Source organism: Sceloporus occidentalis, unplaced genomic scaffold (assembly GCF_023333645.1).
Source record: "Sceloporus occidentalis isolate IW3139 unplaced genomic scaffold, rSceOcc1.0.p SCAF_1, whole genome shotgun sequence".
NCBI classification, from domain to species: Eukaryota; Metazoa; Chordata; class Lepidosauria; order Squamata; family Phrynosomatidae; genus Sceloporus; species Sceloporus occidentalis.
Window position 1 is genome coordinate 261,557,513 of NW_028316981.1, and position 12,700 is coordinate 261,570,212.

At 40.3% G+C, this 12,700-nt stretch overlaps 1 protein-coding gene across 5 annotated transcripts in view; it reads right to left on the reverse strand.

Annotated features, from left to right (window-relative positions):
* The window catches only part of PAM (peptidylglycine alpha-amidating monooxygenase), a 198,667-nt gene that overhangs the window by 119,594 nt on the left and 66,373 nt on the right, over window positions 1-12,700 (reverse strand). For all 5 annotated transcript variants that reach the window (XM_089492734.1, XM_089492745.1, XM_089492700.1 and 2 more), the window contains exons 2-3: window positions 7,614-8,160; window positions 2,989-3,109 (exon numbers count right to left, since the gene is read on the reverse strand). In XM_089492734.1, the coding sequence (XP_089348860.1) occupies window positions 2,989-3,109; window positions 7,614-7,705 (213 nt within the window). In that variant the 5' untranslated portion in view covers window positions 7,706-8,160. The remainder of the gene's footprint in view (window positions 1-2,988; window positions 3,110-7,613; window positions 8,161-12,700) is intronic.

Consider the following 12,700-nt stretch of genomic DNA (forward strand, 5'->3'; position numbering starts at 1 on the left):
TAAAAATGAAAGAAAAGATAAAAACAACTGTCATACAAATCATTTGCATTATGGGTAATTCTTCTTGGAAATCATTTCCAGTGCAATCCTTCGCATATAGATATACCTCAGACCCGCACCTGCCATGGATGCCAAAAACCATTGAACCGCATGTCCCATTGGTTTTAATGACAGCGTACCATGCACCCACACCCACTGGTGTGAATGAGGTGGGTGCATCTGTGTATGGAAAGCCCATGGTTGGGGCAGGCAGACTTTAGGTGTGTTGCTTTGCACCACTTCTTTTTCAGAAAATTAGGTACCAGATACAGAAAGGATAGGCATAAGTTCCTAGACAGTCAGCCCTCCATATCCACTTATTTTTAATACACAGATTCAAGCATCCATAGCTTGAAAATATTTTAAAAATATATAAATTCCAAAAAGCAAACCTTGATTTCATCATTTTATATAAGGAACACCATTATACCAGGCCATTGTATTCAATGGGACCTGAGCATCCATGGATTTTGGTATCAAGGGGGGGGGGCCTGGAACCAAACCCAAGTGGATACCAAGGGCCCACTGTATCACAAAAAAAGAAGTCATTTCAAAGAACTTTGTATTTAAAATTAACAATATGCACTTGTAAAACGAAACAAATAAACTAGGTAAGTCTTTTGAAAGCTTCTTCCAAAATGCATCCAGGTATTTTTAATTTTTTTTTTACAGTCAGACCTCCATATCCACAGATTTTTTTTGTCCACTAATTTAACTAACCATGGAGGGTCAAGGAATCAAACCTCAGCACATACTAAGGGCCAACTATACTAACTTACATTTTTCTTATGATTTCTAGTTTGGCAGTGAAACTTATACATCTATGCTTTTTTTAAAAAAATGCTGTGGTTTGATAAGGCAGGCTCATCTACTCTTCCTTTTCTCTATTTTGCTATCCACATATGCTTAATAAGAGATTCTGGAAGCTGCTGCTGTTTGCTTTGCCTATTGTAGACAGGCACACATGGCTACAACAGTAGAATCACTCAGAGTAGAATTGCATTTCTTCCCATTTAATGTTTATCTCACTATTTGCTACTGGCATCCTTATGTCCTGGGCCCAGTGCTATTCAACATCTTTATCAATGACCTGGATGACAGAATTGGGAGCATACTTACCAAATTTGCAGATGACACCAAATTAGGGGGAATAGCTAATACCCCAGAGGACAGGATCAAGATTCAAAATGACCTCCCCTCTCCTGTTTTAGAATAGGTTTACTTGCCATAAGAGAATTCTAATGCTTTTCCCAGCCTATATCTGCTTTTAGTTCCATTTCTTCTTCTACCCCATATCCATTTCCCTTCCTGAATTTAAGGTATCTAAGGTCCAAAACACACTGCAGAAATAATCCAATTTGAGACTGCTTTAACTGTCATGGCCCAGTGCAAGGGAATTATGGGAACTGCAGTTTTGTGAGACTTTTAGCCTTCTCTGTCAAAGAGACACAATAAACTGCAATTCCCAACTTCCCTAACATTGAGCCAGGGCAATTAAAGCAGTTTTAAACTGGGTTATTTCTGCAGTGTGTTTTGGATCTAATCAAAACAACATCCATTCCAAATGTCTCCAGTAAAAAGCCTCAGAGGGACTGTATGCTGACAAGGGTCTTACCAGGCATAGTTACCCACTGCAGTATCACATAAGGACAATTCCTGGACCATGCATTAAGAGACACACCATTCCAAACCTCTTCTCTGTATCTTTCTTCTTTTCCAACAGATAAACATGTACACTCTAATAAAATACTGTTTGAAAACACTGACCATGCCAACCACTACTATGTCAGGATGAACAGGGAAGCCATTGAAATCCACAAACACCTGGACAATTTCAACAGGAGAGAAGAATCCCTTAAAGTAAACAAGGTTTGGCTACCAGTCCTGAAAGATAGCAAAATAAAGACTCAACAAATGGAAATGAGAAATCTCCCAGGGTCAGGGGTTTCCCAGCAGACAATGAGCACTAATCAAGCAGACATTAATCCTCTTGTGCAGACCCTTACACCCTGGGGACTGCCATCAGCAACAAACAATACACATGCAAATCACTCCTGCCTTTCCAGGTCACACAATATATATAGCCAAGTCCTTTCCAGGCAAACATTCTCTGAAGATGCCAGCCACAGTTGCTGGCAAAACGTCAGGAAGAAACTCTGCTAGAACATGGCCACATAGCCCGAAAAACCCACAAAAAACTATGGATGCCGGACATGAAAGCCTTCGACTACACTCTAATATTTCTCACTGCGTGTCTCTCATTTTTCTGTATCATCTCTTAACACCTAATCTTGTCCAACCTCATGTCACTACATTCTAAATTTGTCCCATGGCAATATATTCTGAGTTGATGCATTGTAAACAGGCTGTCAACCCTATATCCCAAATTACCAGCACCTTACTCGTTCCTTTTTTAAAAAATCAACCCTAGCATCCCCACCTCCATCATACCCTTCTGTCTGCTTCATGGTTTTACCTATATAGCCACCAAGACAGCTAGAGGTTCAAATTTAATTCATCTAACTAAATTTACCATGGTGTACTAGACAGAATCTAACTGAATTGTTCTATAGCAAAGCAGAACCCAAGTGTGGGACAACACAGAGACAAAAAAGACTTCTTTACATCAGCATTCCAAATACTCAATTATTACTTAACTTCTCCACAGATTACTGCAAGGTTGTTTACAGTAGAATTCATAAAACAACACATTCTGCAGAAGTTCCCTGATCTTATCAAAAGCTACAACATCCCATGCATACATCAAGCATAATTAGGGCATAATAAGGGTAAGCATGACAGGTCACTCCCTATGGCCACATCTTGAGGCCACTGTAAAATCATGACACAAACATATAGATCATATGATTCCATCCTTAAGAGTCTTAGAAAAACACTTTGCTTCAACCAAGTAAGGCTATAAATATCATCTTATCTGTATGTTCTTACCTGCTTTGGAGTCACCCCAGGCATGCGAATGTCCAGTGCAAAATCTGACAACCCTAGAGGAACAAGCTGTCTGTTGCTGCCAAGACATTCATTAGAATGAGACCTTACAGTGTCCTTATATCTAAAATATTCAAAAGAGAGAGATATATATATATCAGGAACATTATAGATTTAATTTGCATTCTAATGCATTTTATGGGCTAGTAAGATTCTTGCAGGTGGTCTGTTAACTTCCATTAGGGTTTTCAAATCTTAGAATCATCTGGAAATCCCATCAACTGGAAAATCCATTTATAAGATTTCTGCCAGCACTTTTTTTGGACATTTTTGTGGGTTACAAAGTAATAAAAAAATTAAGTACTGAGAAAACATTTTATAAAATGCCAAGTCATATATGACTCAAGTTTACCATGGCGGGATACAAACCGCCGCTTTGCGGCGATCTGCCGCCGCCGCCGGTTAGTCCGTGGGGGAGCCGGAGCCTCCATACGGTGCGACTCCCGCGCGGAGCGAAAAAGAAGCTCCAAAATGGAGCTTCTTCTTGAGTCGCGTTTGCGACGTAGCGAGGCGCCAGGGCCGCACTTGCTACGTCACAACCCCCGCGACACGTCTGGACGCTATGCGTCCAATACGTCAAGATGGCGGCGCCCATGTGGAAGGGGCGCCGCCATCTTGTACGTATTCTATACGTACTAGGGTTAGGAGGGTGCGGAAGCACTGCCCCTTCCTAACCCTAGTACGTATAGAAGACGTACTATATGGCGATTTGTATCCCGCCCATGTAGTAACAGGAATGAAGAAGACACATCTTTCATGTGAGAAGAGGTATTTCATGTTTTTGTCCATTAACCAAGCAAGCTAACATTTGATTCACATATTTTTGAACTGTGTGCTGACTGACAGAACTTCCAGGGATAGCACAACTTTATAAAAGCTATACAGAGCTCATTACACGTTGATTAGGAAGAAGTCATTTTATCATACATCAATCATATGAAATGCCTGCTCCAAGGATTGCCAAGGAAAATCATAATATGTAAACATACACTGAAATTTCCAAGGCATAAAATCTAGAGTTGAAGAAATCCAGGAAAGAAATGTCTTGCATTTCACTTCCTCAAGCATGACTGCAAACTGCCATTTAATTCTTGTATCTTTTGTCTTGATACCAAAGTTGTCACAGTAAAATTTTCCTACTTAGATTTTGTAAAGGAGGTGAATCCACAGACCACCACATGCAAAATGACAGATGTCTGCCAGCTTCAAAGCAGCAAGATAAGAGAGGCCTTTGGTGCAATGTGAATACTAAATATATCTATGGATGAATATTTGATGTGATAATTACAGTGAATATCCTGTACATACAGCCATATTGTCTGTGAGCAATTGCAACTGACTTCCCTTCAGAAAGCACCTAGAAATACAAATCAACATCTTCCAAGAGGCTAATCAAACAGCTGACAAGTGATTTGATGCTCTTTCAAAAGGTATTTCTGATCAGGAAGAGGAGACGACTTAATGGTGAGGACTTTTACACATGAGTCATTAAGCAAGGCAACTTATTGAAGTTCACATGCAATACACACAAATACGTATATAGACATACTATTGTACAATTGTACGAAGAAATTTATGCACCAATATTTTTTAATGTAATTAACATTTCAACCAATTGTTGGTTGCATGAAAAAAGCGACTTGCTCTCTTGGCCCTTGACTGTCTTGGCTGGCTGTCCAGGGCGGTGATGCCATTAGGTTATTATTAAAGAACATAATCAACGCATCCTTTAGGGAAGGCCATCTTGCCTTAAGCAGGCAGTGGTTAAACCACTTCTAAAGAAGCCATTCCTTGACCCCCCTGGACAGAAACAACTATAGGCGTGATGACTGGTCCTCCAGTCACCTGAGGACTTCTCCTGAACTACAAAGGGTTAATCTGGGAGGAGGTACATGCTAATGAGAGATGACATCACATGCTAATGAGCCGTGACATCATAGCTGATGTAAGGTCTAACTGACCAATCTGAGAGTAGGACTGGGAAGATTCAAGAACATTCCCTGAGGAACCTATAAAAATCCCCCTGGGCCATGCGGCCGTCGTCTCTCCCTTTGTTCTCTCCTGGGGGGAACCAGATGGTGTCTCTTGGAGTCTCCTGGGGGGAACCAGATGGTGTCTCTTGGAGTCTGGGAGACACAGACTCAGGGGAATGCAGGTCGAAAGGCAAGGGGCCCTCCCTGCATCCAGGAACTCAAAAGGACTGCAAATCCCATCACTGTGTGAGTAGTTAGGAAACATGTTAGCTCAGTGCATTTTAGGCCTTTTGTTATTTTCAACAATGGCTTGTGTGGAATGAACTCTATAACTATGTTCTTTGACCTGCAAGGCAAGGGGGGCTTTGCAAGAGTGATATAAATTCTTTCTATCCTATTCTATCCCTTTTTAAAATAAACTTCTTTCTTAAAAAGTATCTGCTGTCTCTCTCTGCTCCTGTACACGTGCCTTAACTCGGTTACTGATTGCTCTGGGTTAGTACAGAAGGAAACTAAATCTCTATCCCTCACAAGTCCCAGTGTGTGTGTAGGGAGGTGTAGCTGTGGGGCTACGTATAAAATTCACTGGGTGGTGGCAGCTTAGGAAAAGGACCTCAAGGGATTGCATTCCGCTCAGCAGGGAGTGGGGAATGGAGACCTAGGAGATCCTAGAAGGGAAAGTGTGACAAGAGGGGACTCCCTGGGAGTAAAGGGCCACGCACAGGGCGCCAAGGGCTCCAGGGAAAGGCTCCCCTCCAGTCATTACAAGGCCTGTTTCACTGTTACCATTTTTGGGCAAAGTAATTGAGAGAGTAGTCGCCATTCAACTCCAAGCAATCTTGGATGAAACAGATTATCTAGATCCATTTCAAACCGGTTTTAGGGCAGGCTACAGAGTTGAGACGGCTTTGGTCACATTAGTCGATGATCTCCATCTGGGCACTGACAGGGGAAGTGTGACCCTGCTGGTGCTCTTGGACTTCTCAGCAGCCTTCGATACCATCGACCATGGTATCCTTCTGGAATGCATGAGAGAGCTTGGAATTGGAGGTTCTGCACCATAGTGGTTCCGGTCCTACCTCTCGGGTAGATTCCAGATGGTGTCGCTTGGGGACAGTTATTCGGCCAAGAGTGAGCTCAGGTCGGGCGTCCCTCAAGGCACAATTCTGTCTCCAATGATGTTCAACATTTACATGAAGCCACTGGGCGAGATCATCCGGAGACATGGGGCAGGGTGTTATCAGTATGCTGATGACACACAAATATATTTCTCTATGTCTCAGACTGTTGCAGTGACTAAGGAAGGCATCTCTCTTCTAAATGCCTGTCTTGATGCGGTAATAGACTGGATTAGGGAAAACAAACTCAAGTTGAATCCAGGTAAGATGGAGGTGCTAGTAATAGGGATTCCCAATCTAGGAATGGAATTATGCCAGCCAGTTCTGGATGGGTCACACTTCCCCTGAAGGACTCTGTCCGCAGTTTGGGGGTGCTCCTAGACTCGTCTCTCCATCTGACAGCTCAGATGGATGTGAGAGTCACTTGCTTTCAGCTTCGGCTGATACGCCAACCGCTCCCCTTCCTGGAGCGGGAAGACCTTGAAACAGTAGTACATGCGCTGGTAACCTCTCAGCTCGACTTTTGTAATGCGCTCTACATAGGGCTACCTCTGTGTCAAGTTCGGAAACTTCAACTGGTACAGAATATGGCAGCCAGGCTGGTTACTGGCACATCTAGATTTGCCCACATTACACCAGTTTTAAAATCCCTTCACTGGCTGCCTGTTAGTTTCCGGGCAAGATACAAAGTATTGGTTTTAACCTTTAAAGCCCTACATGACTTGGGTCCTGATTTCTTGTGATTTCTTGCCTTCTCCCATATCATCCTTCCAGCACTCTTCCTTCTGCTGGGAAGAATCTGCTTCAACCAAAGAGGACTAGACTTTCAGCAGTGACCCAGCGTTCCTTTTCAGCAGTTGCTCCTATACTCTGGAATGATCTGCCGGACGAGATCCGTCAGATTACCACCTTGGAAACCTTTAAGAAGGCTATTAAGATGGATCTCTTCTGGCAAGCCTTTCCAGACTAGGTCCACCTCTATTTTCCTGCCTCCCCGCCCCCCCTTCTCTTCACTTCTCTCCTCTTTTTTCCATCCCCTTTTCCATCCTATCTGGACCCTGCTATAAATTTCTTACAAATCTTCTATTGATTTTAACTGTTATTTTATACTATTGTTTTAATGTCTTTCTAGTTTAATATCTTTTTAGTATTACTGTTTTTATACTGGGGGAGGGATAGCGGTTTTTAGAATTTTTAACCGTATCTCATTTTATTGTTGTAATCTGCTTGGATTCCAAATGATTAAAGCAGAATATAAATAAATTATTATTATTATTATTATTATTATTATTGATCAGCAGCACCAGTCATTAAACAATAGCAATTATAATTAGAATTTCAAAACAATTCAAAGATATCAAAATGGCTTTTGTTTGCTTTGCATAAAGATTCACTTTCAAATGGCATTATAAAAACCAGTTGCAACACTAAGCAACATGCAATGATAAATAAGGTAGCTCTTGCTTAGGCAACCCACCTCTTAAAGACAGAAAGTGGGCTTCTGAAAGCCAAACAGCTGTTTTGAAAAATAAGAAACAATATTAGCAGGTTGTTAACGAGGCCAGCCATGTCCACCCTGCTGTTCCTGACCCGATTAAAGAAGCAGGGAAAGGGCAGCACAGCCTTATCGGTTGTGATCCTGACAATTAGGTAGCAGCAGCGCTATCAATTCACTACTTCATTATGATGTTTTCTGCAGGCATCCCACAGCTCTTTGACAGACCATCTGTCTTGGAAGGTGATGTGTTCTAAATCAGAAAGGTGGGACGTCACTGTGCTGTCTTCATTAGAGGAAGCAGGAAAAAAAGAAAGAAGAGAAGGTTATGGGGAGGAAAACCCCGCCTTGCTTTACAAATAAGTTGCACTGTATTTGAGTCCAGTAAAACAAACAGAGGCAGAAGTCACCACTCTGGTGTTCTTCACCAGTCTACTGTCAAATCTCCAGGCTTCTTTATCAATCCATTCCACAGTGAAAGAGGCTCCAAGTGGCATCACAGCAACACATGTCACTCATCATTCAGAACCTGTAAAAATAGAAACAGATAATAGATGACTAACATACCTCAGCATTAGTTCTTCGCAAATACTTTCTGGAGTATTTGCACACATTAGGTGTTTCACAAGCTTTTTCTCAACTCAGAAAAGTTATCATTAACTTAGTTGACCCACACACCTCTATCCACAAAATACTACAGTAATTCTCACAAATGTGGTACGTGTTCTTTATAGTATTTACTATGATTGCTGGAGCTGATCCTATCAAAAGAAGACCCCAGGGCCTTCAAGTGACAGGACTTAGAAACCCAAGTGCAGTTAGTTATTGTATACTTCACTGTTTCAAAGAGGACTAGATTCTGTAGAAAAGGACTAAAATAATAGATGGCCTACATGGGGCAGCGTGAAGCTGCTCCACCCAAAGACAGATTGAGGCCATGGCAGCTGCACGCCACGGTCCCATTCCACCATGGCGCAGGCTGATTTTTGGCTGCGTACACTTTTTTGCTGCCCTGCAGTGGTCTCCTGGTGTGTTGGGGGCTTGCAGCATGTAACCGCCACATCCCCAAGACATCCAGAAGTTAGCCCATGTGTGGGCAGCCGGGCAGCTGGAAGCTGGCTTTTGGGTGGCTTCAGAGTGTGTGGAATTAAAGCGCCACACTCTGAAGCCGCCTGGATGGTGGTGCAAAAGGACAGTCTGTTTTGCCCCTAAATCCAATTATTACTCCCAACATACTAAATGAATGGCTTTTGTCAATCAACACATGGGTACATTCCATGGGTTCAATGGGTCTCCTCTAGTGGAAGTTGAACAACTAGATTTTATTTACTGCTGAATTTCACATGAACTATTGTACTCTTACCAACAATTAAGTAAAGCTGATATTTTTATGTAATTTAGAGCATGTACAAACCTTTTCAGCACCCCACAACTGGCCTTACAATTTCAAGTCATTTCAAGTCAAGATTAAAACAGACTTTCCACACCACTTTCTCACCTAGCTGCTGAAGGCCAAACAGGATGCATTTATGGTCTTCAACTGATTTTCAGAATGTTTGAGCAACCTTGACCTGCATTGTGCAAATGCTTTAGGCAAGTTGCACTATAAAACATTATAAATTGATTTCACCCTTTGCCTTCTTACACCCATTTTATTTTTATTTATTATACAGTTTACTACAGTTCTAAATCTATGTTTTATTTATTAATACTATTTTGTTTGCAGGAATTACTTGGCATTCAGACTGTTTAATTGTTGTTTAAAATAGCAAAAATTTTCAACATACTGTTAAACATTTGGTTGTCTTCTCTCAAAAGATTACAACTTTGTCATGTAAGCTAATATTGAAGCTATATTAATACTGAGGTTATAGAAAGTGTGCGTGCTTAAAATGGCATCCAGACATACACACAGGCAAATTAAAACATTAACACAATGTGTGCAGAATTGATTTTGGGGAGGGAAATCTGGTTTTAGCAAGGCCAAGTTTAATTAAGAGGGTTTTGTTCATTATTTATGCATTGCCTGAAGTATGTTAGGTACTATACTGTAGGGTTAAGAGGCAAACAGTATCTTTCAGTCTAGACATAAAAACTAAAAACTAGAAAATAAAATGGAACAAGTGAGGATAAGAATACAACAAGAAGATTACATGGTAGCTTAGACTCATTGTATGTGCATCTTGATATACCAGATTTCTTGAGGTTAGAATAGATACTCCATATGGAGACAAAAAAAAAAAAAAAGATAGATAGATAGAAAGAAAGAAAGAAAGAAAGTCAAGTAGATAGGCCAGAAAAATATTTTGACCAATTAGTAGCTAATACCACATTTTTGAAAACTGAACACACCAGTTCCATTTGTGTTCACATCTATTTCACAAAGTTAACTGTCTATATTTTTTCACATTAAATTGCAGTTTCTAAGATCTTTAAGACTTCTCAGCCAAAGCATAGCTCCCACGTTGTTCTGACAGACATTTTCCTCCTCTCCTATACAGTCTTTGGTTCCACCTCACCCCACCCCCACCCCAAAAAAGTACTAAAGAGCATTTCCCCAGTTCTGCAAAACAGATTGTTAGAATTCATGGTAGGCTGCATTTGGAAGTGAAGATCACTTTCCAATTTTAGTGGATTTTGGCCCAAACTAAGTGAAGTCAAAGGAGGCGATTAAAGACTACAGATGTGATCCATAGTGATTCTGAGTATTTATGGGAAAATTTTTTACAATAACACTCCCTTTACTTAGGTTCTAAGAATAATGATAGAAGGCTGAAGTGCATCTTAGTAAAAAAAATCCCCATACAAGTTTCTTTTTTTAACAACTGCAGTAAAGTAATTGGAAGCATAAAACAAATGACAGCTTCCTAATCCACAAGGAATTTAAAACAATGTCTAAGACACTTTTGGCATTTCGTTGAACCAGGTAATATAAAACAAGAGGGCAGGTGCTCAGTAAAAGCAAATATCTCCTATGCCATATGGCATAGAGCAACTTTGAGTTAGCCTAGGTGAGCAAAGGCAGACGACAAGCAAAATCAGACCAAAAATTATCTTTGTTGGATCACTTAAAAGAGTTCTGAAGAGGATCACTGAAAATACCTTAATACCAGGTAATGCTGAACTGATTAGACGTATGTTTTTTTTAATGTTTTACGATCAAGGAACAGATAGATGGTTCCAACAACACCCATAAAAAGGAAGTTTTTAGGCAGAAGAGCCACTGTGTATTTGGGGATAAGAGCCACTGTACCAGACACAGAAACTGAAGCCCCTTATATTTGACAAAAGATGATCAACTACCATAATAATACTGAGTACACTGCAGTTCATACACATCAATATTCCCGTGTAGTTCATACTCATCTCTTTTTTAAAATCAATTTTACAAATGATTTAATAAAATGTTTAAGGTTTCAAATTAGATGCCTTTCTTAGAACATGCAACTTGCATCAGTTTATGCACAACTAAGAATGCCGGCACTGATTAAAGCATTAAGTGAAATCCCAGCTTTTCCTGTTTGATTTCATTGACAGACTAAGTACCTGAAGTAGACAAGGTTATCTGGAAAAAACATTACTTTTTAATCTTTTCTACCTCTTCGTAATTAAAAATGGAACTCTATGGTTTCAATCTACTCAGAGTTAAGCATTTCCATCTCTAAAGTGAGATGATCAAATTAACCTCTAAGAGAAATCAAATACTAATGATTACCTTCTTTTCCACATTCTTAACATTTTGACATTGCATTTTTAAATATCTGTATAATAAAAATAAGGTCATGCATTAAATTATTATTTTTTCTGTCCCATAATTTCTGGCTGAATGATTTTTTCAAGAACACTGCTGCACATATTCTTACAAATTCCTTGTTATGCATGTATTTCCTGTCCCTACTCAACCATTTCAAAATACATACACTGAAATGCAATACCTGCTACAGTAATGGGGATGAAGCAAATATTTGCTTTTGAAAGCATCCCCCCACCTATTAACACACTGAAAATCTATAGCCTCTATTCCTCCAGAGAATCCCATAGTGTACAAAAAGCATTTACATTGTTATGGATAGTAGACAGGAAAGATAGTCCAAGTTTCCTGTTAAGTCCTATGCTAAAACTACTCCATTTTCCCAACAGGAAACAGCCAGGAAATGCTCCATTTAACAAAGTGCAGAATAAACATTAACAAGGCAGTAAGATTGTCATTAGAAAATATTTAAGGGTACAATTTAGCATAAACCAATGGGTAATACATATCAAGTCCAAAGAATGCAATTGCAAAATAAAAATACATAATAGTATGGTAATATATAAAGAAATTAGATATAAAGCAAATTTCATTCCTAGGATGTGTTCCAGATGTCCAAGAAGAAGAAAATGTCATTATTGATATTACAGTGAGCAAAGTGCAAGACCCTGCTCTCTGAGGTGAAGAAGGAAGCACAAAACTGAGGAAACTGAACATGGCAAGGTGGGGCATCAACAGATTTTGTCGAACACTTGCAGCTGTTCCATTTGCTCTCAGAAGAGCTGAAGGTAATTGTGAGTGGTGCTAATGTCCAGATGCTGAGTGACCAAAGTTTCCATGCCACTAACCTGAGAAACAAACTCTTGGTGTCTTACTCTGCTTCTCCTGGGCATGAGAAAATCTGGATCCACTGACAATCATCAAGATATCTGGCAAGATACTGAACCATGGTTGTCACAGCCAGCCTCCTCTCTGATATTCCCAACATAATGCACTATGGGTCAGAAGGTAGAAAATAGAGCAATGGATAGGCATGTGCAGCAAGGAATGCCCTGGATGCTGTTTAGGGTACCCACACTCGAGGTATGAAGGCTTCCCTGTCAATACTCTGCCAACACTTCACCTATTTACATACATCTGGGTGGACCTTGAACTGAAACCTATGATTACCATGTTGTCCTCACTTGCAAAATAAATTGCCAAAGGTAATATCTGTTGTGTTAAACCTCAGTTCCAGAAACTGAGGGTGAGAAAAAGCAGAATCTGAGAATGAGTGCCAGGCTTGTATCTATGAATAATGCTTCTTTATCTAAATAGT